General features: G+C 52.5%; 1 protein-coding gene across 2 annotated transcripts in view; it reads left to right on the top strand.

Annotated features, from left to right (window-relative positions):
* Positions 1-26,232, top strand: part of SLC12A5 (solute carrier family 12 member 5) — a 117,853-nt gene that overhangs the window by 86,892 nt on the left and 4,729 nt on the right. For both annotated transcript variants that reach the window (XM_079978974.1, XM_079978975.1), the window contains exons 9-21: positions 1,137-1,304; positions 3,177-3,275; positions 4,373-4,430; positions 7,649-7,823; positions 18,426-18,544; positions 18,810-18,908; positions 19,455-19,574; positions 21,236-21,340; positions 21,859-22,027; positions 22,134-22,329; positions 23,132-23,301; positions 24,820-24,951; positions 25,037-25,144. In XM_079978974.1, coding sequence (XP_079835100.1) covers positions 1,137-1,304; positions 3,177-3,275; positions 4,373-4,430; positions 7,649-7,823; positions 18,426-18,544; positions 18,810-18,908; positions 19,455-19,574; positions 21,236-21,340; positions 21,859-22,027; positions 22,134-22,329; positions 23,132-23,301; positions 24,820-24,951; positions 25,037-25,144 — 1,718 coding nt within the window. The remainder of the gene's footprint in view (positions 1-1,136; positions 1,305-3,176; positions 3,276-4,372; positions 4,431-7,648; positions 7,824-18,425; positions 18,545-18,809; positions 18,909-19,454; positions 19,575-21,235; positions 21,341-21,858; positions 22,028-22,133; positions 22,330-23,131; positions 23,302-24,819; positions 24,952-25,036; positions 25,145-26,232) is intronic.

Here is a 26,232-nt window from a genome sequence, read left to right as displayed (position 1 = left end):
TCTCGCTTTACTGGCCAAGGGAGCCAGAGTACAGCTTCCGGGTCATGTGGCCAGCATGACTAAGCTGCTTCTGGTGAACCAGAGCAGCGCATGGAAAAGCCGTTTACCTTCCTGCTGGAGCAGTACCTATTTATCTCCTTGCACCTTGACGTGCTTTCAAACTGCTAGGTTGGCTTACAAAGTATTTAAAAAACCCACATAACATTGACAAATGAAGGAGAATATAAGGAATATTTTGAATATAATAGAATACCTGGAGGTCAAAAATGAAAAGAAAGCAGCAATGATGTTTATAGATGCTGAAAAAGCCTTTGACAGCATCTCTTGGAAATTCATGACAAAGTTACTTGAAGAAATTAAATGGAATGAAGAAGGAAGGAATGTGGGCCTAGATTTCTAAAAGGAATATCAGCAATTTATTCAGAGCAAAAAGCAAAATTAATCATAAACCAGGTGATAACGGGCAAATGTAAGATACAAAAAGGAACTAGACAAGGATGTCCACTATCACCATTGTTGTTCAAAAGCAGTTATAAATAATAAAGAAAACTTCAAAAAGCACACAACCAAATTGAACAATTTCCACATAAATCCAAAATAAAGATACAAAAATATTGTATCATCTGCAACAAAAACCCCCTCAACAACGCCCCAATGCAAGACGAATAAATAAGCTGTCAGCAGGCATCAATCAGGATCCGAACCTTGATCTCCCAGGTCCTAATCCATCACTCTAACCGCTACACCAACACCGGCTCTCCGCTTTCCCGCGGCTGTGTCTCCGGGATGGGGAGGGTGGCGCAGTTCATTTCTGGTGCCCCCTAAAACCCTAGAGTGCCGTGGGGCAGAGGCACTTCCCTGACCTGCTGGCAGGTGAGTTGCCCAGAGGGGGAGGGGCAAGGGGCACAGAGGGGGGCAGAGGCCTCAGACTGGCTCTGGGGGCAGGACTAATGGCATTTCTGGCAAGAAGGCAGAGAGGGACCATGCCACTTGTGGGGTGCCCAAACCCAGCCCAAGGTGGGGCGCTTGGCGGTGGGTAGGGGGGCCTCCCTCCACTGGCGTAGAGGGTGGGGCCACCCCCTGTGGATGGCAGCCACTCACCCGCCCCACTTCATGGTGTCCCCCCCCCCCCGCAGAAAACCTCTGGAGCACCTACTTGCCCAAAGGGGTGATCATTGAGAAGTCTGGGATGACCTCGGCGGCCCCTGCAGATGCCCTCCTGGACATGGACCAGCCCTACGTCTTCAGCGACATGACCTCCTACTTCACCCTCCTGGTGGGCATCTACTTCCCCTCAGTCACAGGTAATGGACTCTGGTGGGGGGGTGGCACCCGGGCGCAGGTGGGGCAGAGTCTCAGGTGGGGCACAGGTGAGGAGGGAGCCTGGGGAAGGAACGGGTCTTGGGTGCTGAGCGCTTCCTGCAGCTCTCAGTTGTCCCACCTGCCAGGCAGGACTTTTAGGAGGCCGTATGGGGGCTGGGGAAATTTGGGGCTGGGCGTCATCGATCCCACCTCCCTACTTTCTGCCCCCAAGGCAATAGAGTTTGGATTTGATATCCCGCCTTTCACTCCCCTTCAGGAGTCTCAAAGCGGCTAACAATCTCCTCTCCCCTTCCTCCCCCACAACAAACACTCTGTGAGGTGAGTGGGGCTGAGAGACTTCAAAGAAGTGTGACTGGCCCAAGGTCACCCAGCAGCTGCATGTGGAGGAGCGGAGACTCGAACCCGGTTCTCCAGATTACGAGACTACCGCTCTTAACCACTACACCACACTGGCTCTCAATAAATGGCGCCCTGGACCTCGGGCCATTTTGATGGACGCCCCCTTTGCCCCAGGGTCAGTTCAGAGGCTGGGAGGGGGGTCTGCTTCACAAGCCCCCAGACACCGGGGAGGGCAGGGAGAGGGTCATCCCGCAGCCCACTGCTCAAGTCCTGGGGAGGGAGCAGTGCAAGACCTTTGGGGCATCCCTGTTGATTTCAGCTTCTCTTTTGTCCCATGTGAGGCCCAATCCTCCACAGTTCTGCAGGAGTTTGTGGGTTGGTGTTCTTTTAAAAGCAAAAAAAAACCCCAAACCATGAAAACTGATTAGCATTTCAGTACACATTTTCGCTAACACACAATTTTTTGCGTGCATTTTCTTCTGACACAATGCATTTCTAAAATATTTGCCAGCCTATGCATTGCATATACTTTCCCGGAATAGACACAATTTTGTGTAGCTTATTTGGTTGCAGAAGGGCATTGCAAAATTCAGGGAAAGGTGGCTTTCAAAGGAGGGCTGAGTTTCGGTCAGCAGATTGTTTTGGAATGTGCAGATGAGGCCACTTCCGTTTAGCACTTGAACTGAGCCGAATTCCTCTCTCCTCCCTTGAGACCCCACGTCCTTCGAGGGCCGAGACCCCAGACACTGCAGCCTCTTCCCCTTGTGCCTCTCACAAAACCCCCTTTTGGTGGGGGGGGGGGTTGGGGGCAGTGCTCTTTCCTGCAAAGCTTCCACAGAGGGAGCCCCCACAGCAGCCCCAGTCCTGGCCTGACCTTGTTACAAACAAGCACCCTCATGTGCAGCTCATTAGCCGCCACAGCTGGAACTAATTGGGCCACGATAACGAGAGGAAGGGATCTCACATCTGCACGCGAGAGGGAAGCTGGAGGGGGGCTCAGCTGGGCACCAGAATCAGAAGCCCCTCCCACCTGCCAATCAGCCCCTTCCTCTTCAAGCATCCTCTTTGAGGATGCAGGAGAAGTTCCCCAATGAGGAGACCTTCTCCTCTCACCTGGAATACGGGGTCCAGTGGTGAGTTTGCAAAAGTGTTTAGCTTGACAAAGAGGAGCCTAAGAGGAGAGATGATACCCATCTTTAAATACCTGAAGGGCTGCCCCATGGAAGAGGGAGCCAGCTTGTTTTCTCCTGCTCTGGAGGGCAGGACTCGAACCCATGGCTTCCAGTTACAATAAAGGAGATTCCAGCTAAACGTTAGGGATGGTGATAGAGCTGTTTGACAGGGGAAAAGACTCCCTGGGAAGGTGGGGGGCTCTCCTTCCCTGGAGTTTTCAAGACAGAGACTCGGGGACCATCTGTCGGGGATTCTTTTGCTGTGTTTCCTGCATTGCAGGGGTTGGACTAGATGACCCTGGGGGGTCCCTTCCAACTGACCTTTTCCTCCCTCTTCCTCAGGGATCATGGCTGGTTCCAACAGGTCTGGAGACCTGCGTGACGCTCAGAAGTCCATTCCCACGGGCACCATCCTCGCCATCGCCACCACATCCGCAGTCTGTATCCTTTGCCCCCGGGGAGCCTGCCCTGTTCCCAGAGGAAGGTGGGGGCCTTGGAGAATCGGGCTGGCTCCTCCCGAGCCCCTCTGCTATCGGCAGCCCCAGATGGGGCTCAGCCAGGTGATAGAGGTCATACCTGTGCGGCCAATTCAGGGGCTGCTGGCCTGATGCCCCAGAGCGAGCCCCCCCCCAAAAAAACCTGTCTCTGTGTCACACACACATATTGCCCCCTGGGCTCATGTTGGGCCAGGAGCCACTGTGCCCATATTGCGGGGGCCGCTTCCATCTATGGGGACAGGACGTTTGCCTTGCCCCGCATGAGCCCACCTGACCCCTTTGATCTGCACAAGCAGCGCTGCTGCAGCTGCCACGTAAATATCCCTTCTGCATGTGTAAGAATGTGACCTTTGGAACTCCCTGCCTATTGATTCCAAGCAGGAACTTTTTTGGGGGCCCAGCTAAAAGCATTTTTCTTTAGCCAAGCTCAATTAGAAAATTAACACGTGTTTTAATTTGCTTTTCGTCTGTTGTCACTTTCGCTTTCCAAAAAAAATCTTTAAATGTTGCTGTTAATTTTTCTCGCTACTGTTTTCTCTTTGTAAACCGCTTTGAGGCGGTGCCTATTTTTCCAGTGAAGCGGCGTATAAATTTTATGAAATAAGCAAATAATAAAGAGGTGCCTTCCAGGTGTTCCCTTTGAGTCTCTTCTTGCCTTCAGCTTCAGACCAGCCCTTCAAGCTCATCGCTCCTCTTTTGCCTCTTTGGGACGCCGACCAAAGACAAGGGAGGAAGAGCTGCCACGTCAAGAAGGAAGACATCAAGCGGTCCCATTGGCAGCACAGATTCATGGGGTTGTCGAGTGGAAGGGATCCCCAAAGGTCATCTAGCCCAACCCCCCACAATGCAGGAACCGCAGCTAAATAATGTCAGGCGACCCCTCTCGCCAAACCCCCCCTTCTGTCTCCCCCATGCCCCATGCCAGCACTTGCCCTGATTCTCCCCGGCCTGGTCCCAAAGGGGGGGGGGGGTCCTTCAGGACCAGGCAGAGCTTCCAGCCATCCCAGCTGCCCGCCGCCTCCTTCCTTAACGCTCCCGCAGACATCAGCTCCGTCATCCTCTTTGGCGCTTGCATTGAGGGCGTCGTGCTCCGGGACAAGTGAGTATTCTTCTCTCTCTGAGCTAGGGGACCACTGGCCTCCTGGCGTATATAATAATAATAATAATAATAATAATAATAATAATAATAATGTAAAGGGACCCCTGACCATTAGGTCCAGTTGCGGACGACTCTGGGGTTGCAGCACTCATCTCGATTTACTGGCCGAGGGAGCCGGCGTACAGCTTCTGGGTCATGTGGCCAGCATGACTAAGCCGCTTCAGGCAAACCAGAGCAGTGCACGGAAACACCGTTTACCTTCTCGCTGGAGTGGTACCTATTTATCTACTTGCACTTTGAGGTGCTTTCAAACTGCTAGGTTGGCAGGAGCAGGGACCGAGCAACGGGAGCTCACCCCGTCGTTGCGGGGATTTGAACCGCCGACCTTCTGATCGGCAAGTCCTAGGCTCTGTGGTTTAACCCACAGAGCCACCTGTGTCCTAATAATAATAATAATTTATAAAATGATAATACCAGGCCTCGCGTTGATTAAACATTCTGCAGCCACCTTAAACATGTCTGTGGCCGGGTATTGTTTTTTGCTATTGTTGTGGGAAACGCAAGGATCTTAAGATAACATGGTTATGTTTTCAAACTTGTGTCCTCTTGTTGCAAACTGCGCTGTGGTCTTTGGCATATAGCTTTAATAAATGCATATGCCGCCCTCCATCAAGAGAAGATTTGCAGCGCAAAACACAAAATGTGCCACATAAAGAGCATAAGCAAAGCAGGGCAGTGGCCTTGAGAGGGACCCCCTGCTAAGCCCTTGGAAGACAGAAAACTCTGTGCCCAGTGCAGCCCCCCCCCCTGCCCTGCCAAGGGACCCCTCCTGCTTCCCTGCTCTCTTCGCCCGGCAGGATGCCGGCCTCAGCCGCTGCCTGTGGTGCTGAGCTCCCTCCTGGCAGCCGGGATTCAGCTGCCCTTCCCCTATCTAGGCCACCCAAGCTGCTGCTGCAGCTGCCACTGACATTTTTGGGTCATAATACTAATGGCTTCATTCCCTATGCAAATATCGAGGCACCTGGTCACGGAGGGCCACCAGCTCATTTAGGGCCATACGGAACCTTTGCAAGCTGGAGAATTCTTTTCTTTCTTTATTTCAAAAATCTTGATGATTTGCAAAGGGAATCTTTGTGCTTTCCACTTCCACTCCTGCTTTGCGGCTGTGCTGTGTGTCCTTTTCCTTTTTGCTTTCGTCCTTCCAGGCTGAGACGCTTTGTGGGTTAAGTCTTTGATTCCTTCTGTTTCGTCACGCTTGCACTTTAGGTTTGTTAGCAAATCAATAAAATAAAATAAAAATGGAAATAAAATTAGGACTAATAAGCCTTGCAGGGTTGGCACAGCTATGGGGGCTGCCAGGAAAGGAGAGACTTCTTGCCCTGAGCCGAACTCATCCAGGCGTCCCCGCTGGCCTCTTGCGCAAGGGGAGAAGCAGGCCCCCCCTTTCCCAACGCTGCTGCCCTCTGAGATGAAGAGGGAGCCAAGAGAAGGCTCTGCTGCCCACTTCCTTGCCAACTGCAACACAACAGCCCTGCAGGGCTGCCAGTGGGTCTTACTCTCTGCTAGCTGCTGCCAGCCCCCTCCCACTGACATCCCTTGTGAGTTACTCAGAGAGTAAAGGCAGCCCAGGCAGTCGCTGAGTCTCCCCAGACCTCAGGAGAGTGTGCCAGTCACTTCCAGCCCTAAACGTCCAGTAGCTCAAATGCCAAGCATCTGGGCACAGGGAGGGGACATTCTGAAACCCATCACACACAATCCAGCGGTCAAATGAAGGAACGTTTTTCAGAATAAAAGTGGGTGGGGAGCCAGTAGAAGGTCCGTGTAGAGTCTGAAATAAACCTGAGCCCTGTGGCTCTAAATCTGGACTGATCCTGCCCATGCCACAACAATGTAGGGATTCCAATTTACTGCATCCCTGGAGTTGGAAGGAACCCAATGCCAAGGCCACGTGGATTGCTGAAGTCTCTCTCCCTTCCCCTGGGAGGGTGACCCCTGGCTCTGTCTGACCAGGAAGAGTCCGAGTTAGTTGGTCCAGTCCTGCACGTTCCTCAGTCCGCTGGGGAAAGGGCGGAGCAGGTGGGGCCTTTCTTCACACCCTCACAAGTGTCCCATTTTAAGTGGGACATCCCGGATCACGGAAGCCAATCCCGGCTTCTGTCTGGATCCCAGAATGTCCTGTTTCTGGTGTGGCACAAGTCGAGAGCTGGAATCCCGGCCCAAAAGACGCTCCCTCTGGAGCAAGTGAGCAGAAAGCGCTGGCAAACCCCTCCTGACGTCCCAGTTTTGGGGACGGAAATGTTGGGAGGGCTGTGCTTCTACACAGGCTTTGGGGGCATCAGTTATGGCAACCCAGCAGGGATCAAGACTAGATTGCTTTGCTCCTGATCCAGAAGCTACAGTTAGTGCAGAATGCTGCCACACAATTGCTGACAGGAAGGAGGCCTTGTCAGCATGCAAGACTTTTGCCCGGAAATCTGCACGATCAGGCTCGTTTGCTATCAGGCCAAGTAGAAACTGTTAGTATATAAAGCCCTTTGCAACTTGGGCCCAGTTTACCTGCGAGATCACCCCGATACATGCCCCCTTGACTTCATAGATCTGCGGAAGTGGCTTTCCTACAAGTGCCACATAATATCCGTTCTGCATTCTTAAGGAATTGATCCTTTAGGGTGGCAGACCTAACCCTTGGAACTCCCTGCCTCTTGATACCAGGCAGGTGCCTCCACTGCTCTCTTTTCGATGCCTGCTCAGAGCATGTTGGTTTGGACAAGCTTGTCCAGTTGCTTAGAAAGCTGATGCCAGTTTCATTCTGTTTTTAGTCCATTGTTCTTTTCACTTTTTGGAAGCTTTAAATTGTTATTCATTCTTCTTACAGATGATTTTATTGCTTTCTCTTTTTTGTAAACTGCTTTGAGGGTTATCTTTTTACAATCAAGCGGTGTGCAAATTTTATAAAACAAAGCCAGAGGAGGCAGTTCTGCTCTGTGACGTGGGATGGGGCTCAGAGCAGCAGATGGCAGGCGAGGTGACCAGCTGATCCATTGAGTTTACTTACGTGCCGCTTTGCCCATGAGGTGCTGTGCCCAAAAGCAGCTCTCAGCAAACCGTAGAAGCACAGAACCGTGGAATCAAAACACCGAAACCCAAAGCACTGAAGATGCCACTGTACAGAGCGCAGAGCTTGCCAGTCCATTCAGCCCTGCCCTTTGCCCCTCCAGGTTTGGCGAGGCCGTGAGCGGGAACCTGGTGGTGGGCACACTGGCCTGGCCCTCCCCCTGGGTCATTGTCTTCGGGTCCTTCTTCTCCACCTGCGGAGCTGGGCTGCAGAGCCTGACGGGGGCCCCTCGCCTTCTGCAGGCCATCTCTCGCGACGGCATCGTCCCCTTCCTGCGGGTAAGTGCCTGCCTGGGGGGAAGGGAGGAGCGTGGCCACAGCGCGGGGTGGGGGGCAGTCAGGAAGACCCTTCCTGGTGCAGCCAAGAATGAGTTGAACTGAAGGGGTTTCCTTTGGGGGGGGTTGGTGAGGACCCTGCCCCCTCTGCAGAATTCAGAAGTGGCCCATGGGAGGAAAGGATCGGGGGTCTTCTTCCTTCCTACACTTGTGGCCTCAGGTCACTCTGTGCCCCCTCCGGGGCTGGGATCTGCAGAGCTGGAACTTCTGCAACTGTCACATGATGCTAAGTCCGCACTCTTGGGAACTCCCTTTCACTGCCCTGTTATGGGCTAGAAATGTTTTTGTCCCAGCGCACTTTCCAGGCTCATAACTTTAACCCATAATCTTGAGAAGTGGTTTTAATAAGTATGCATGTTTTCTACTCTTTATTATATATGTGTGTGTGTATCTATATAATGTAACTTTAATGTTTGTTTCTAATTGGCCTTTTAAATAACTGCTTCAGACTGTTTATTGCAACCGACGTAGAGAGGTCTTGTTTCCTAGTAGCAGGAAAAGGGGGGAAGAGCACAGTGCTTAGAGGGTCAGACCAGCACCTGGGAGAGAGACCTGGGTTCAAATCCCGCCCCCCCCCAGCCATGAAGCTCACCAGGAGGGTCAGTCCTTGGGAGCCAGTCCCTGCCTCGCAGCCTAGCCTCCCTCTCAGGGTTGTTGTGGGGATTAACATGCGGAGGGGCAGAATCCTGCAGGCCCCCTTGAGCTCCTTGGAGAAGCAGGTGGGACAGAGATGCAACTGGTTTTGATCCTGGCCCAGCTCCCTTGTCTGATTGGGCCTGATGTGCTGCGCGCGTGTGTCTGTGCTGGTGAAGCCAGCCTGGGTGTGGGTTGTGGGGGCCCCGGTTTCTCAGTGCGTTCGGCGCACTTAGTGAGCCACATCTGCGCAAATCCAAGCCGACAGCCGACAGGGACTTGCGGCTAATTTTAAACTCCCTCCTCAGCTGCCTCTTTTGCAGTCTTCACTTGAGGGACGAGCCATGCTGGGTAACAGGAGCAGGCGTCGGCTTTCCTGCCTCCACTCCTGTGCCCCCTCCCTGCACCCCTCTCTCTCGCACACACACGGGCACAGATACATGCACACCCGTGTGTGCGCACACAGCAAGCGGTTGGTCGGACAGGGTGCATTCCAACCCTCCTGGCACCCTCCGCAGCATCACTAGGATTAGCCAAAACCATGGAGAAGAGGGCCCTGGAGGGCTCCCAGCCTGGCTGGCGCTTCTCTGCCTGCGCAGTCAGGGCAGCCATGCTCCTGAATCCCAGTGGCTGGAAACTGCAGGAGGGGAGAGTTGCTCTCATGCTTGGATCCCGCTTGCTGGCTTCCCACAGGCTGGCCACTGGGAGAACAGGATGGTGGAGCAGCTTGGCTCTTGGCTTGACCCCACAGGCGCTTCTTGTGTCCTTCTGCTCCCTCGGTGGCCAGTCAGAGGCGTCCAGGAGAGCCCAAAGATAATTCCCCTAATTCCCAGCAGGTAGCCTGGAAGTTCCCTTTTGCTGATGGCACCCGAAAGAGTTCCCTCTCCTCCTCCTCCATCCATGTATCTCTTCTTTTGTAATTTTTTTTATTAGTTTCCCAATTTACTCCCAACAATAACCAAATTATAACAAGAGCAATTAATTCTCCGTCCCTGTACCTTGTCCCTTTAAAAGCCACCTGAGCCGTGGGCAGGGCTGCATCCCCCCCCCAGGGCCCTGTGAGGTCGGCCGCCCCCCAGCTTGGTGGCTGAGCAGGGGCTTTCGACACGCAGCCCTCAAACTGCCTCTGACAGAAACATCTCCAGGTGTCAGAAAGAAAAGGAAACAAGCCCAGGGCCCCTGACAAGAGGCAGCTTTGCCCTGCCAGTCTCAGCACCCTCATCTCCAAGGTCACCTGTGCCCTTGTCTCCTCTCAAATCAAATGGGTTGGATGGTGAAGCCCCTCTTGAGTGGAAGCATCAACCCAGCTAAGGTCAGAGCGGGCGCAGGCAGACCAGGGGGAGCATCGTGCTGGGTTTGAGCCAGGCTGGGTCTAGCCGAGTGCCCTGTCTCCAGCTGTGCGCCAGATGCCCAGGCATAGTCAAGCTCCTTCCTCCAGAAGACAGTGGTGATGGATGGAGGAGGAGAGGGCTCAGGCTCCGTGGTCAGAGATACCAGTTGCTGGAAACCCCAGGAGAGTAGAGTTGCCCTTGCCCTCCGGCCCTGTGAGTGTTGGGATGCGTCCTGGGAGACGGGGGCAATTGGCAGCCCCCAGCTGGCTCCAGCCCACCGGCCGGCAGCCGGGCGAACTCCGGTTCTTGGAATAGCATCAAAACTGCAACTCAAGCCTCAGAGACCTTTAGAGACTGAGCACGCAAGCCAGCAGAGAGAAGAACTCTTTGCAACAGAAGAAGCGGACAGAGGCATATTTACAGGCGTTTATTCAGCATCAGGACAAAGGAAAAAGATGTCTGCTCCCCTTCGTGTCCAAGCAAAAGCAGGAAGCACAAAGCAAAAGCAATACACAAACAGAAGTTCCCGGCAAGCTGTGCTGGAATGTAAACAGACATGTGCCATGCAACAGCCCCACACATCCATTTAGGTGGAACGGAACATCATAATCCTAACACTGAGAACAGGAGGCTGGACTAGATGGGCTCCCTTTGGCCTGAACCAGCAGACTCTGCTTATGTTCGTAAGCTGATTTGCAAATACTGCAGCAAAGGAAGTCTGGAGCCGTTCAGCTGCCTTTTCGTCCTCGTGAACATCTGATCCCACCTTGAGACGGGAGAGAGGGAGGGGGGCGGGCCACATGCCTTCATCTTTTGCTTCTCCTTCTGCCCTTGCAGTGCCCCCATGCACGCTTCCCGCAGCCCCCTCCTCGCTGAGCCTTGAGGGTTTGGACGCGGCCCCCCCTTTGCTCCTGCACCTCCTCCTGCCCTTGAGGTGTCCCCTTCAAGTAGCCAGAGTTGTCAGCTGCTTCGGCTGCACCTGCCACATCCACCTTGTCTGCCGCTCCACACTTTCCGCAAGGTGCTCTGGAGCCAGAAGCTGCAAGGTCCTTCCTTCGCCCCTGGCAGCTTCTCGCCCAAAGCTGTTTCCTCGGCTGCCAGGGGGCTGGGGCTGTCTGGACTCCTGCCTGGGCCCCACAGCAAAAGGAGAGCAAGGAGGCAATGGGGCTGGTACAGGGGGCGGCTGGGGCCCACCCAGCAAGGACATCCCACCCCAAGAGCTCTTGCCCATGTGCTGTAGAGCCGTGACTTCCCCATTCATTCAATTTCCCAACCATAAATCAGAATTATACACAAGTGTAGCTGCACCATAGATTTGTGTAACAGCCTTAGAATAGTGTCAGTTTTATTTCCATGGAATCGTAGAATTAGAAGGGACCCCAAGGGCCATCTAGGCCAGCCCCCTGCAATGCAGCACTCTCAACTAAAGCATCCATGACTTCCATGGATCGCCTACTTTTCAGCCAGTTTCGCTTCTCCAAATCATTTTACAGACCACCTTCAATCCCCGTTGGACCTTTGTTCCTGTTCTCTTAGTCCCACCTCCTCAGTAATCTTCACCTCAACCCGCATCTTCAACATCATAATGTCCATGCGAAGAAATAAGGCCCCCGGCCCAGACATGGTCCCGTTGGACCTTTTCCTGACTGATCCTCTTTGGTGGAGTGAACAGCTGACTCCTGTATTCACCGCTATCTCTTCCGCCTTAGACATCCCCGACTCCTGGAGAGAAGCTACAATAGTTCCGATTTTCAAAGGCGGCCAGCCAAACATCCCTAGGAACTATCGCCCCATCAGCTTATTATCTATTCCGGGGAAAATATTTGCTGCTGTTTTACTGGAAGAACTTCTTTCATGGGTCCATGAGAGGAACATTTTACCGCCAGAACAGATTGGCTTCCGAAAGTCAGCATCAACCATGGACCACTGTCTAACTCTTTATCACCTTGCCAGTAAATACACTGCACCAAGGCAAGGCCACCTGTTTGCCGCTTTCATGGACTTGGAGGCCACCTTTGATTCCATTCCTAGGCAGAGATTATGGTCCAAACTCATCCATCTGGGAATTGATCCGCACCTCCTCTCCCTAATTATTTCCCTTTATTCAAACACCACAGCTCGTGTCCGAATTGGTCCCAACGGCTCCCTTACCGCTCCATTCCCAACGGCCAGGGGTGTCCGACAAGGTTGTCTCTTGGCCCCTTTACTGTTTAATCTCTATCTTCCTGATGCTCTTTCCCCTTTGAACCTAGCAACTAAGTATCCTCCTCATTTAGCAGGCCACCCCGTTGCTTCCCTTTTCTATGCAGATGATGCCGTCATCTTATCCAGAACAGCCGCGGACCTAGCAAATGCAGTTAATGCATTTATCGCCTATTGTAAGGCGGAAGCTCTTAATATTAATTATAAAAAATCGAAAGTCGTCCACTTCACTCGTTCCCGCAAACTCAAGCTGGAGCCGTTTAAGATCACAGGTGGCTACTTAGAAAAGGTAAAAGCCTTTAAATATCTAGGCTTAATATTTACCTATAATCTCTCCTGGACCACCCATCTACAATCTGCCTCTCTTGCTGCAACCACGACCTCTAATGCCATTGTCCGATTTTACCACCAGAAGGGCGGCAAACACCTTCCAGCAGCAATTCAAATATTTAATGCTAAAGTTGTCCCTAAATTACTATATGGCAGCGAAGTATGGACTACAGCAATATCAGGCAACTTGGATCGCCCACTTCACATGTTTCTGAGATCTCTTTCCAGTGTCCCGAGATGTGTCTCAGGTGCAGCCCTACGACTTGAGTTCGCCCAGCCCTCAATTGAAAAACGAGCATGGAGTCGAGCCATTTCCTATAGCTCCCACCTATTAGCATCGGATGCTCAAATTAGAGGAGGTTTCTCCAATCTGATCTTAAGAGATATTCATAATTCTCCTTGGAAAACTACAATTAATCTCAAACTCCGCTCTCTTTTCAATTTGACCCGTAAAACTGTTTTTAACTTAGAGTGTATTAGCCCGGCGGCCCTACCTTCAAACAAAAAGAAGTTACAGCAACTTGATTTCTCTAACACAGCTTCCCATGCAAGAGGGCCGTGTTCAGGCTTAGCCCAAGCCATTCCACCCCCTGAAGGGATCCCTCTATACTGCTTCACAATTCCTTCGGAGGCTAAGCGAAGGGCCTTTACCTGTGCCCGTCTCAACTGTTTTCCTACAGCAGTTTTGTCGGGTCGCTATTCCAGAGCTCCCATCGCAAATAGAACATGCACCTGCAACGACATGGCTCTGGAGACTATGGAACATGTAATGCTCTTCTGTACCAACTGGACAGACGAAAGATCTCGGTTTCTAATTCCTCTCGTGAACAAGCTTCATCTCCCAATCCAGCCCTGGATAGTGTCCCTTCTTCTGCAGGATTCTGACTGTTGGATTACCGAGATGACAGCTAACTTCCTGCTTAGTGTGATGAAGAGGAAAGCGGCACTAACTTCTTCTTTAACACCACAGCTGTAGTCGATATGCCGCACAATCGAACTTGTTTTTGCATTCTCTGCCACTCGATGTTTTAAATCCCCTGTCACTTTTGTTATCCTTGTATTCGCCTTGGACGATATCTACCTTTACCTCCCCCCCTATTTTATGTTGCTATTTCTATGTATATTATGCTATGGCCACACGGCTAATGCAATAATAAAGTTGTTGTTGACAGGCGATCCCTAGCATGGAATTTGCCCTTTTCGCGGCTGCCACTCACTGGGGTGACATTTTCGTGGTGCTGTTCACTACAACCTCACAGGCTCCTTCCTGGTCACTCACTGCAAGTTCAAACTCCATGAGTGTATTTGTGAAATAAATGTCTTTTGATCACACTGGATTGCATTTGCCATTTTTACTGCGGGTTCTCTCAGTTCAGAGAAATCTTTTTTGGAGCTCTTTGTGCTCCGTTTTTGTTCTAAGCACCCTGAACAACTTGGCACTGCCTTTCTGCTAAAAGGAACGAGGAGGCAAAATCAGCAAAGTGTCGCCATGAAGAGCCTGGCAAAATTTGCAATTTTAAAAAAAACTTGTGTGATTTTGCAAAAAAAAAAAAAGAAAAGAAAAAAGGCTCAAATTATGGAGCAGGAGGGATTGGACAATAACCCAAAGGGGACTTCGGATCAACTCCCGGAAGACTTGGCTGCACCCTGGAACCAGGAACCATCTTTTGCTCTGGCAGCAGAGGCCAAACAGGGACAGATCTGCTGGGCTGCTGTCAGTGCATAATCATGTCTGGCTGTCCCCTTCATGAGAAGATCAGGGGAGCCTGCAGGATCCAGCCCAGCATCCTGTTCTCACAGTGGCCAAGCAGTGGGAAAACCGCAGTGGGAAACCCACAAGCAGGATCCTAGCACAAGAGCCCTGTGGTTTCCAGAAACTGGCATTCAGGTGCATTGCTGCCTCCGACCGTGGAAGCAGAGTAGAGCCATCCATAGCCCTCTCCTCCTCCATCAATTTGCCTAACCCTCTTTTAAATCCAACCAATTTTTGGCCATTGCTGCCTCTTGCAGGAGGGAGTTCTAGTTTAACTCTGCACTGCGTAAAGAAAGGCTTTCTGCCATCTGCCCTGAATTTCCCAACGTTCAGCTTCATTGGAGGGAAAAGAGCCTTCCCTTCTCTCTCCACTTTCTCCAGGCCAGCCGTCATTTGGCAAACTTCTCTTGCTCACCTTTCCTCCAACCCAAAAGGTCCCAGGCGCTGCGGCCATTTCTTCCCAGGGGCGCCTCTCGCTCCCTCCCCAGAACCAGGTATGGGGCCTGTTGGGATTCAGAACTTACTGGGTTAATTTTGTTCTGAGTTGTGCCTCCCATTCTGACGTGTGGAAGGAGGGAGGAGCTCTACTTGTTGTTCTCTCTTGGTCTCTGAGAGAGACGGACGCCATGAATGCTAGCAGTCCAGGAGAATCTGAGAAATGCTGAGCTGTAAATATTTGCTGCAATAAAGAACTGATGAATTTGGACACACAGTGCTTGGTGTGTTTGTCTGGATCTGAAGCAGACTGCAACGGTTTTTTGTTCCGCTGTGTTTTACTCTGCAAGGCGAAACCGGAGAGAAGCAGGTCTGCGCAGCTTGGCTCGGCTGGGAAGTGTGCCGGACCACAATAACTGAGGCTAATTGGGGCCATAAAGTAATTAGCCAGTAAAGATCTTATCACAGATCTCGTCACAGGTTATGGGGGACCTAATTACCGCTAATAAAACTGTTGCTGAGAGTCTGCCGGTGTTCTTTGAAGTCAGCTTTGATCAGCTGGGAAGACGCTACCGAAGCGAAGCGGAGGTCTGCGTTCTGTGTTTTGCCTGATGCTGAGAGGCAGAGAGCTGGGAGAGCAGCTGAAAAATCGGGTGCCGGAGAGCTGACTGGTTATACGTGAGTAGCAGCTGGGGCCCCGGGGAAGAGGAGAGAATGGCAGACAGCCAGGTCCTTGAGGACGTTCCGCTTGAAAAGCTCACTTTAAGAAGTTGGGCAACCTGGTCCAGAAGAGTAAGGGGTTGGTTTCTGGTTACTGGGCTTTGGGATGTAAGCCAGAAAGAGCCACTTCCCCTGAATCCAGGTCCTGAAGGGACAGACATTACAGGCTTTGAGGCTGCGTTGCCTGAAGATAGCCAGCAGAGAATGCAAAGAGAGCTTGCTATGCTAAAAGCATGCGTACATGCATCACTCTTGCCCAGTTTGGAGGGCGTAAAGTCAGCAAGGGCTGCCTGGGAGGTGCTGAGAAGTTTGTGTGAAACTTCAGCAGGAGGCCAGGGCCCTGGAGAAGTCATGGAGAGCCTGGAGATGGCTGTAGCCCCAGTCCCTGAGGTGCAAGTCGGGGGGCTGAGAATTCCAAAGGCAAGTTTCAAAAGTTTTCCACTGTGAGTGCTGAAGTGAAATGCAGTTTCAGCGAGGGCAGGGCTGGCACAGAGTGCTCTTCCGGAAGAAGGGGGGCCAGGCCAGCTGAAAGGAGCCCTGGGCAGTATTTTTCCACTGGGGATTGTCGTCAGCCAAAGTCTGGAAGGCTGCGGAGAGCTAGACGCTTCAAGGTCGGCCACCTGGACAAAGTGAAGATAAGGCCTAAAGAGTCGCGTGGGAACGCAGAGGCCAGGCCGGTCTCCAAGGCAACGGAGGAGGCTACTTCTACGGAAGCTGCCAAGGTCCTGAGCAAGGGGGAGTTGGTTGTCAAGACAACCAGAGAGAACTGCTGCAGAAGCCCAAAGAGAGGGGGCAGCGAGCCGTTTGTTGCCAGTATGGCGTTGTTCGAGGACAGCTCTGAGAGAGGCACTGACTTTCGCTTTCTAATCGACTCAGCAGCTAACTGCAACCTGATTCCAGAGACCCCTGCAGTCGAGATGTGGAATTGCAAGGCAATTCCGGCTGGGAAAACTGTTCAGTTTGCAAATGGGACAAAGAAAAATGTGACTAACTTTGCAAATATCTTTTTTTCTGTTTTGCAGGAGCAGATGGAAGTTTGCATTGTGCCAGGAGTGCAACACTGTATTTTATCTGTGCCTTATTTGTTGAAAAAGGGGTTTAAGGTTTGCTTTGAACACGATTTTTGTACAATCTCCAAAGGAGGGAAGCAACTGGTCAGAGTTGCAAAGGGACAGAATGATCTCTTCATTCTTAAAACGTCTCTGGAGGGTGAGGGGAAGGTTGAGAAAGCACAAGCCCTGCGTGCTACAGTTCCCACTCATGTTTCATGTTCTTGTGCGTGGCATAAGAAGACAGCTCATGCTTGTCTTGAAGAACTACAGGTGCTACCTGAGGTTTGCAAAGGCTGTAGAATTGAGGAATGTGCAAGAGTCCTAGATTGTCAGGCTTGCAGACAGGCGAAGGTAAGAGGGTGCAGTTACCCCAGGGTGGAGAGGGTAACCACAAAACCTTTTGATCTTGTGCACATAGATCTGTTGGGTCCCATGAAGGAACCAAGTTTGGGAGGGGCCAGGTTTCTGCTGACGCTGCAGGATGATTTTTCGCAGAACACCTGGACACATGGTCTCAAATCCAAGGAAGATGCAGCACAGCTGATTAGACGTTGGATTGAGGAGGTGGAACTAAGGTTTTCCACGAAGGTGTAGGAAATTGCTAGTGACAGAGGCGCACAGTTTACTGGGTCTGCTTTGCAGAAGTTCTTTCACAAGAAAGGGATAAGTCACACAGTGACTTCTCCTCAACAGAGGGGGGTGGCAGAGCTAAGAAGTGAGGCTCTGGTTAAGGCTGCACAGGTGATGCTGTCAGACTCTGGGTTACCTTCAAGGTTTTGGATGGAATCAGTTAAATATGTGAGCTTCACCTGGAATCGGTCCTACAATTCAGTGGTAGGAGACACACCGTTTTTCATGCTTCACGGGAGGAAACCGCAGGTTCACTTCCTCCGTGCGTTTGGATCAACGGCCTCGGTGCCGGTGCCTGAAGCTTTGCGAGGGCCAGGTGAGCCCAAGTTCCAGAAAATGATCTTCTGTGGGTATGAGCCAGCGGCTCATGCATGGAGGTTTGCGTACCCGTCAGGTGATCAGAGTAAGCTGCTGATCAGTAAACACGCTGAGTTCTATAAGCAGGATGAAAGGTCAAAGGCCCCTGCCAGACGCGATATCCTTTCAGAATGTCTTTCTGATTCAGAGCAGGAAGGTTCTGATGAGGAGGAAGGAGAGCCAGGGGCTGAGTCTGCTGATGACGATCAGCTCACTGACCAAAGTCAGGAGCAGGATGGGGCATCTCCGCAAGTTGTAAAAAGGGAGCCCAAGAGTGAGCCTAGTTCTCCTGTGAGGGTAATTCCAAGGATTCGAAGACGCATTAAGTCAGAGGGGGAATCCCAGGATGCAGAGGACACACCTGCTGACCACAGTGAGTCAGAGGAAATGCCTGAGTTTGTGCCCAGGCGGTCCAGTCGCACAACGAAGGGTATTCCACCTGAGAGGTATCAGGCCACAGGTGCGTGGGTAAGTTTCGCACAGTGCGAATCTGAGAGTTGTGAGGATGTTCCACAGATGCCTGACAGGAACGCCAGGAGAGGGCGCAAGGCATTGGGGAAGGGATTGATCTCACAGAGGTCTGCAAAGGTACATCCACAAATCACCTCAGGAATGGAGGCAAGAGGGGGTGTTGGGATTCAGAACTTACTGGGTTAATTTTGTTCTGAGTTGTGCCTCCCATTCTGACGTGTGGAAGGAGGGAGGAGCTCTACTTGTTGTTCTCTCTTGGTCTCTGAGAGAGACGGACGCCATGAATGCTAGCAGTCCAGGAGAATCTGAGAAATGCTGAGCTGTAAATATTTGCTGCAATAAAGAACTGATGAATTTGGACACACAGTGCTTGGTGTGTTTGTCTGGATCTGAAGCAGACTGCAACGGTTTTTTGTTCCGCTGTGTTTTACTCTGCAAGGCGAAACCGGAGAGAAGCAGGTCTGCGCAGCTTGGCTCGGCTGGGAAGTGTGCCGGACCACAATAACTGAGGCTAGTTGGGGCCATAAAGTAATTAGCCAATAAAGATCTTATCACAGATCTCGTCACAGGGCCCTTTCCTGACCCTCCTCCTGCTCACGATCTCTCTGCCTTCTCTCTTCCTCTCCCGCAGGTCTTTGGGCACGGCAAGGCCAACGGGGAACCCACCTGGGCCCTCCTGCTCACCGCCTGCATCTGCGAAATAGGCATCCTCATTGCCTCCCTGGACGAGGTGGCCCCAATCCTCTCCATGTACGCCCCCTCCCCCTCCTGGGACCTCTGGGCACGGGGCAGGGGGTCTCTCTCCAGCTCCCAGGAAGAGGCCAGACTGCCCAGCCACCCCCATGTCTTGAGCATCCCTCAAGCTAGGGCAGCCCTCCTCGGTCTGCCAGTGCTGCCCTCCCCAGCCCCACCCTCCCACCCCACATGGGGCAGTTCCTTCCAGGCGCTGGGAAGGGGTGGCTTTGAGCCTCCCTCTCTCTCCCCCCACATTCAGGCCCTCGCTCCCCCCCTCCAGGTTCTTCCTGATGTGCTACATGTTCGTCAACCTGGCCTGTGCGGTGCAGACGCTGCTGAGGACCCCCAACTGGCGGCCGCGGTTTCGGTATTACCACTGGTGAGTGGCAAAGGATTCTCGAGCTGCCGTTCCTGCGGGGCGACGAGGGGGTTGGTCTAGATGGCCTTGGTTGGCCCCTTCCTGTTCTCCAGGAGGAGCCTCCTGTTGGCAATAATAATAATAATAATAATAATAATAATAATAATAATAATAATAATTTATTTATTATTTATACCCCACCCATCCAGCTGGGTTTCCCCAGCCACTCTGGGCGGCTTCCAACAGAACACTAAAATACAACAACCTATTAAACATTAAAAGCTTCTCTAAAGAGGGCTGCCTTCAGATGTCTTCTAAAAGTCTGGTAGTTGTTCTTCTCTTTGACATCTGAAGGGAGGGTGTTCCACAGGGCGGGCGCCACCACCGAGAAGGCCCTCTGCCTGGTTCCCTGTAACTTGGCTTCCCGCAGCAAGGGAACCGCCAAAAGGCCCTCGGCGCTGGACCTCAGTGTCCAGGCTGAATGATGGAGGTGGCAAGTGAGGCCTGGGCGGCTGCCAGTGCTCCTCTGGGTTGGGCTCAGCTCTCCTCCCCCCCTGGTGCCCACAGGACCCTCTCCTTCCTGGGCATGAGCCTCTGCCTGGCCCTGATGTTCATCTGCTCCTGGTACTATGCGCTGGTGGCCATGCTGATTGCAGGACTCATCTACAAATACATTGAATATCGAGGGTAAGTTGGCGGGTCGGGGGCTAGCGGGTTCTGCCGGGTCTTTTTCTGGGGGAAGAACCCAGAAAGTGACTCCCGCATTGCAGGGGTTGGGCTAGACTTCTCTTAGGGTCCCTTCCAACTCTGCAATCCTAAATAACATTTAGGAGCCTCCTTCACTCCACTGCTTTGCGAGTTCCAGGGCAGAGGTAGTGGGGGTGCTTTCTCCTCCACCTTTCCTGACCCCTCCCTCCCTATTATTAAATTTATATACCCCAGGGTTTGTGTTGTCTTCCGGGACAGTAAGACACAGCAGAGACTGTGGCAGCTTTATGCTATATTGCTCTATTGACTACAAGCTGCTCCTAAATAATAATAATAATAATAATAATAATAATAATAATAACAACAACAACAACAATTTTATTTATACCCCGCCCTCCCCAGCCAGAGCCGGGCTCAGGGCGGCTAACACCAATAAAATCACTATAAAAACCTAATAGGGGAAAGAGGGGGAGGGGAGAAAAGAAAGAACCCAATTTAAAATACAGGTTAAAATGCAATTTAAATTTCAGCCTCCTTTTAAAGTAGCTGGTAAATCAAGACCATAAGGGGAGGGAAACGTAAGGGTCAGACTAAGTCCAAACCAAAGGCCAGGCAGAACAGCTCTGTCTTGCAGGCCCTGCAGAAAGATGTTGAGTCCTGCAGGGCCCTGGTCTTTTGTGACAGAGCGTTCCACCACATCGGGGCCAGTACTGAAAAGGCCCTGCCCCTAGTTGAGACCAATCTAACCTCCTTGAGGCTCAGGACCTCCAAAGTGTTGTTATTTGTGGACCTTGAGGTCCTCCGCGGGGCAGACCAGGAGAGGCGGTCCCGTAGGTACGTGGGTCCTAGGCTGCGTAGGGCTTTAATGGTCAAAACCTTTAAAGGGATTGCAGAACATTTGCATCTTATGAGGGTCTGGCTTCCCCCTTAAGGGCAGCGTTGGATGCAAAGGACAGCAAAAAGCCATCCTTGCGTCTCTGGCCTCCAGCCGGTCACTCCCAGCTCACTTGCAGTTCTGCCCTCCTTCTCTTTTTCGCTGCAAACTGACTGCAAGGAGCTCCCCCCCCTAATAATAATAATAATAATAATAATAATAATAATAATAATAACCCGGCCTTGGCCTCTGTGCATCAGCACCCGACCAAGAAGGGGTCCCTCTCCCCCTTGCCTGGCAGTCTTGCCCTATGACGGTTTCCTTGATGGTCATCGCTGGTCTTTGTCCCCTTGAATGGCCCATCCAGCTAGTTCTGCCAAGCCGTCGTGGCTCCTTAGCACAAGTAAGTCCAGGGGGTTCCCCATGTTTGGCAAAGTTCAATCAGACTTCTGGCTAAATCCTAAGGCATAATAATATTAAAAGACAAAAATACACAACATAGTAACCAACAAAAACAACACCCCCACACTCTAAGAGGCCACAAATAGTTGAATCAGTGAATGGCCTGGTGGAAGAGGAACGTTTTTGCCTGGCGCCTAAAGACAAAGCGAAAGAGCCAGGCAAGCCTCCCTGGGGAGAGCGTTTCCCCAAGAGGGAGCCACCACAGAAGAGGCCCTGTTCTCATGTTGTCCGTCCCCCCCCCCCGGGCCTTTGCTGGAGGAGGAACACCCAGAAGGGCCTCAGAGGATGACCTTTGACTTTGCAGAGCGGAGAAGGAGTGGGGCGATGGGATCCGGGGCCTATCCCTCAGCGCAGCCCGTTATGCCCTCTTGCGGCTGGAGGAAGGGCCGCCCCATACGAAGAACTGGAGGTAAGGGAGCAGGACTCTGCCAGAGTGACCGGGTGGGTGTGGGGAGAGGGAGAGGCAAGGAGACCGGGGGGCACCTGTGGGAAGGCTGCTGGGCAGTGGGGTGCCAGGGGCCCTGAATCAGCTGCCCACCACAACAGGCATAACAAGTGCAGGAGGGGCAGAGATGTGCCTGGCACGAGACATGGAGTAAAGGGAGAGCATGAACATGAGGAGGGTGTGAGGGGGGCGTGATTCCTGCATGGCAGGGGGCTGGACTAAATGACTCTTGGGGGACCCGACTGTTCTATGATCCCTAAGGGATGGGGCAGCAGAGGGAGCTGGCAAGGCAGGAGAGAGGAAGGGGACTTGGGACTGGGAAGGAGAGGCAGTGAGAGCTGGCAGGAGTCCTCCAATGCTAGTCCTACTCAAGAGGAGACCCACTGACACTGATGGCCATGGTGAACTTGGGTCCCTGCATCCCACTGGGTCTACTCTGAGGAGGGCCCGGCCAGCACCAACTCCCGCCTCCCCCTTCCCAGGCCGCAGCTGCTGGTGCTTGTCCGTGTGGATCAGGACCAGAACGTGGCCCACCCGCAGCTGCTGTCCTTCATCAACCAGCTGAAGGCCGGCAAGGGGCTGACCATCGTGGGCTCCGTGCTGGAGGGCACCTTCCTGGACAACCATGCCCAGGTCCAGCGGGCAGAGGAGGTGAGCAGGGCAGAGCGGCGCTCCTGGGGCTGGGGGTTGCAGGGTCCCGATCCCTGCTCTCGGCCAGAAAGGGGCTCCAACTTCTCTCCTCCCTGCTCCCTCGCAGTCCATCCGGCGGCTGATGGAGGCAGAGAAGGTGAAGGGCTTCTGCCAGGTGGTGACGTCGACCTCGGTGCGCGACGGCATGTCCCACCTGATCCAGTCCAGCGGCCTGGGGGGGCTGCAGCACAACAGCGTCCTGGTTGGCTGGCCTCGCAACTGGCGCAGCAAGGAGGACCACCAGACCTGGAGGAACTTCATTGGTACACGCTGGGCGGGGGGCAGGCCAAAGGGGGCTCTCCAAGCAGGGGCCAAACAGGGGCCTCTTGTGTGAAACCCACAGGCAGGATTTGAGCCCAAGAGCAGCGCTCTCCTTCCCAGCAACTGCTACTCAGGAGCATTGCTGCCTCTTGCTGGCAGTGGGGAGCGTGGCCCTTGTGGCTAGAAGCCAGCCATGGCCCACTCCCCCCCCCCCCATGAACTGGCCCAATCTTCTTCCAGTGCCGCCCAGGTCAATGGCCATTGCTGTCTCCTGCAGGAAGGAGTTCCAAAGATTAACAATGTGCTGCAGGCAGAATCACTTCTTTTCATCTGCTCTCTGCTCACCTTAGGGTTCTCTGCTGTGTTAGAAACTCAGATATATAAGCGAGGCACCAAGTGGCTCCTTAAACCAGAGTTATGGTTGCCAAAATGGAACGTCTAGTTGCCATTTTGTGGCTTGGCAGTTCTAAAGTTGTATTTTTCAACTCACCTTTTTGGTTCTGGGGATTCATTCCAATTGTCCAGATAGAATTCTACAGAACAGGGTATTAGTGTGTGGAAACAGTCTAGGAATCCCCAGATATGCACTTCCAGATGATGGAGACATCAGATGCTGTCCTGGCGCCCAGGGATCTTCGCTTGGTCACAAGTGGCCAATAACCGGGTGCAAAATGTGTGAATTTCAAGCACTGGTTCTCTGTCCACCCTCTCCTCTGTGGCTCCAGTTCCTGCCCCCCTCATCCCAAGGGGTCCTGTGCCTGCCTCTTGTGGGTGACGCTTCTCTCCCCTGCCTGCGCCCCACAGAGCTAGTGCGAGAGACCACCGCTGGGCACATGGCGCTCCTGGTGGCCAAGAACCTGGCCATGTTCCCGGCCAACTCGGAACGCTTCTCAGAGGGCCACATCGATGTCTGGTGGATCGTGCATGACGGAGGGATGCTGATGCTGCTGCCCTTCCTGCTGCGTCAACACAAGGTATTCGGGGAGACGCAAGGGGGTGTCGAGCTGAGAACCCTGCACTGCAGGGGGAACTCTGCACTGCTAACTCTTTATTGGCAAAAACATGATCTTGATGTGGTTGAGTGTCAGGCCTAATGAGAAGAACAGCTTGTTCTCGGTGGTCTTACTCCATGGAAATCAGCTGTTGAGATCAAAGACCCCCACCTTCCCCCTCCACTCCAGGATTTCCCCCTGCAATCTGAGGAGATGCCTGCATGCCGACAACCACTCCTCCGCCCTCTTCATTCCTCCTCTGCTTCTGGGAGACCAGTGGGGAGGGGAGCTCATGGCAGTAGGAAGGGGAGAGACCTGTGATTCTTCACCAGCCAGACTCATGTCTGGCCCTCCTCTCCTGCTTCAGCTTCTGCCTCTGATTCTTCCTGCTCACGAAGCCCTGTTGCTTCTTCTGCTTCTGACACCTCCTCTTCCCAGTCTGCTCCCTCTTCTTCCTCTGACCCCTCGTCGTTGTCCCACCCCCACCTCCGGGCTCTGGGCCTTCTTCCCTTGGGGTTCCCCTTGGCGGTTCCTCCCACCATTCCTCTGCATCCAACCAGTCCAGGACAGCAGGACTAGGTGGTCCCTTGGGACCCTCCCAACTCTATGCTTCTACGAGGAAGGGCAAAGTTCTCAGCAGGGACACCCACACTCCACTCTCTTAGTGACCACTCAAATGGCTGTATTGGAGCTCCAGTCTCTTCTGGCAGCTGCTGGGGAAGAAGGCACACATGTTCTTTTTTGTAATATTTTTATTGCATTTCCATTTTTAATATTTAGACGCATTCTTATTATCCACTCTACTTTCTGCTCATATGAGCCTATCGACTTCCCTCCCGCCCCCCTCATGGCTTTCAAAGCTCATCTCTATATCATAGCAGTTATACACCTTCCATTTTACGTTTTTCTCATTCAACATGTCAATTTTTAAGTAAATGTAAAAAAGGTAATAATCATTGTCATTACTTCTTACAACCCTGCTCGTGTTTTTAATTGCTTACGGTGATCCTTCAAATATTGTACAAATTTACTCCAGTCTTTTTGGAAAGCTTGATCATGCTGGTTCCAGATTTTCCCGGTCAGCTTCTCCAGTTCCACAGAGTCCATCATCTTCATCTGCCACTCTTCTATCAATACGATAGTCTTTATTGTCATTGTCCCATACAGAACAACGAAACTGAAAAAATCTACATCAGACATTCAAAAACCAACAAGCCTGCTATCCCAGCTATCCCAGCCTGGTTAGCCCCCTAAAAACTCTGATACCCCATAATTAAATACAATATACTCCCATAGAGACTACCTTACACTGCGTTTAAAACCAAAATCGCATTAGGATAGAAACTGTTTCTCAGGCGGCTAGTCCTGGTCTTTATCGTTGGTATTTCTTGTTGCTTCCGTGTTGTGCCAGGCCTTGCCCCAAGAACGAGTCCCCTGAGCTGGGCAGGGCCGGCTGTGCGCTGGCTCAGTGGTTCCACCGCCCCTTTTCCTCCCACGTAGGTGTGGCGCAAGTGCAAGATGCGGATCTTCACCGTGGCCCAGATGGACGACAACAGCATTCAGATGAAGAAGGACCTGACAACTTTCCTGTACCACCTGCGCATCACAGCCGAGGTGGAAGTCGTGGAGATGGTAAGGCCGTCAGAGGAGCCTGTCTAGTCCAGCGTCAGGTTCTCACTGGGGTGTCCCCATGTCCCACCCTCTCCCTCTCCCGCAGCACGAGAGTGACATCTCCGCCTACACCTACGAGAAGACCTTGGTGATGGAGCAGCGCTCCCAAATCCTCAAGCAGATGCACCTCACCAAGACGGAGAGGGAGCGCGAGGTAGGTGGCCGTGGGGCTGGTGGACCGCAATACCCCCTCCCACTTATGGGCTGGGAAGCGCTGCAAGGTCTCGTGCAAGCGCAAAGGGAGAAATCTGCCCTGCCTGAAGAAGGGCCTGGGCAGAGAGGCCGGGAGGAGAGAGTCTTGCTCTCTCGCAGTGATTCCTCCGGGCACATTAGAACTGGGTCAGATCTGCATCTGCCCTCGTCTCACAGGGGCCAACCGGGGGCTCATTCTGGGAAACCCACAAGCAGGATTTGATCACAGGGACACCTTGCCAAATGCAAGGCAGTTCTTTTAAAATGAGATTCAGAAGGAACACAAAACGCGAGTGAGTGAGAAGATTGAAGGTTTTTATTCTAAACAGCAAGCAATATATACATACCAAGCAAGCGCCTCAATCTGCCACTTGGAAGCCCTCAAGAAGTGGCGAAGGGACCCCCCCAGGCAGCCTCAGTTTGCAGGGCCCTGCAGGAGAATCAGTCCATGCAGGAGCTTCTAATAACTGTACCCAAACCATCCGATTTATAGATAGCTAGCCTGTTAGCCTGTGTGGCTTCTCCGACATGCTAGATGCAGATAATTCATTAGCCACCCTCCCCCAGTGCCTCACTTTCTCCAAACAATGTCCGACATCCAAGAAGGTGAAGGTACCCAGCACTATCACAGATTAGGGCACTAAAGGCTGTTCTCAGAGCTGAACAAGAGATAGAGAGGGGGAAGCAAACAGAGGCAGGGAGGGTAACCATGTCAGATCACTAGATCTCCTGGATCGAGTGCCCATATAGGGAGAGGGAGGGAAGAGAGCCGATTCAGCTGCGTGGCTGCAAGAGCGGATGAGATCACTAACTCCTTGAAATACAACTATATTCCAGACAGATAGCCCACCCACCTTCCCCTCCTGTGGCTTCTAGAAACATCCCTGCTTCCAGCTGGGGAGACCAAGCAGAGCCCTCCTGGCTAGTAGCCCCCCCCCCCCCGGCCTCTCATCATCCATGGATGCCTCTCATCCTCTCTTAAAAGCATCCAAGCTGGTGGCCAGCCTTGCTTCCTGTGGGAGGGAGTTCCATAGTTGAACAAAGCACTGT

This window comes from Podarcis cretensis (assembly GCF_951804945.1).
Source record: "Podarcis cretensis genome assembly, chromosome: 6".
NCBI lineage: Eukaryota > Metazoa > Chordata > Lepidosauria > Squamata > Lacertidae > Podarcis > Podarcis cretensis.
This window is presented reverse-complemented; position numbering and strand designations above follow the sequence as displayed.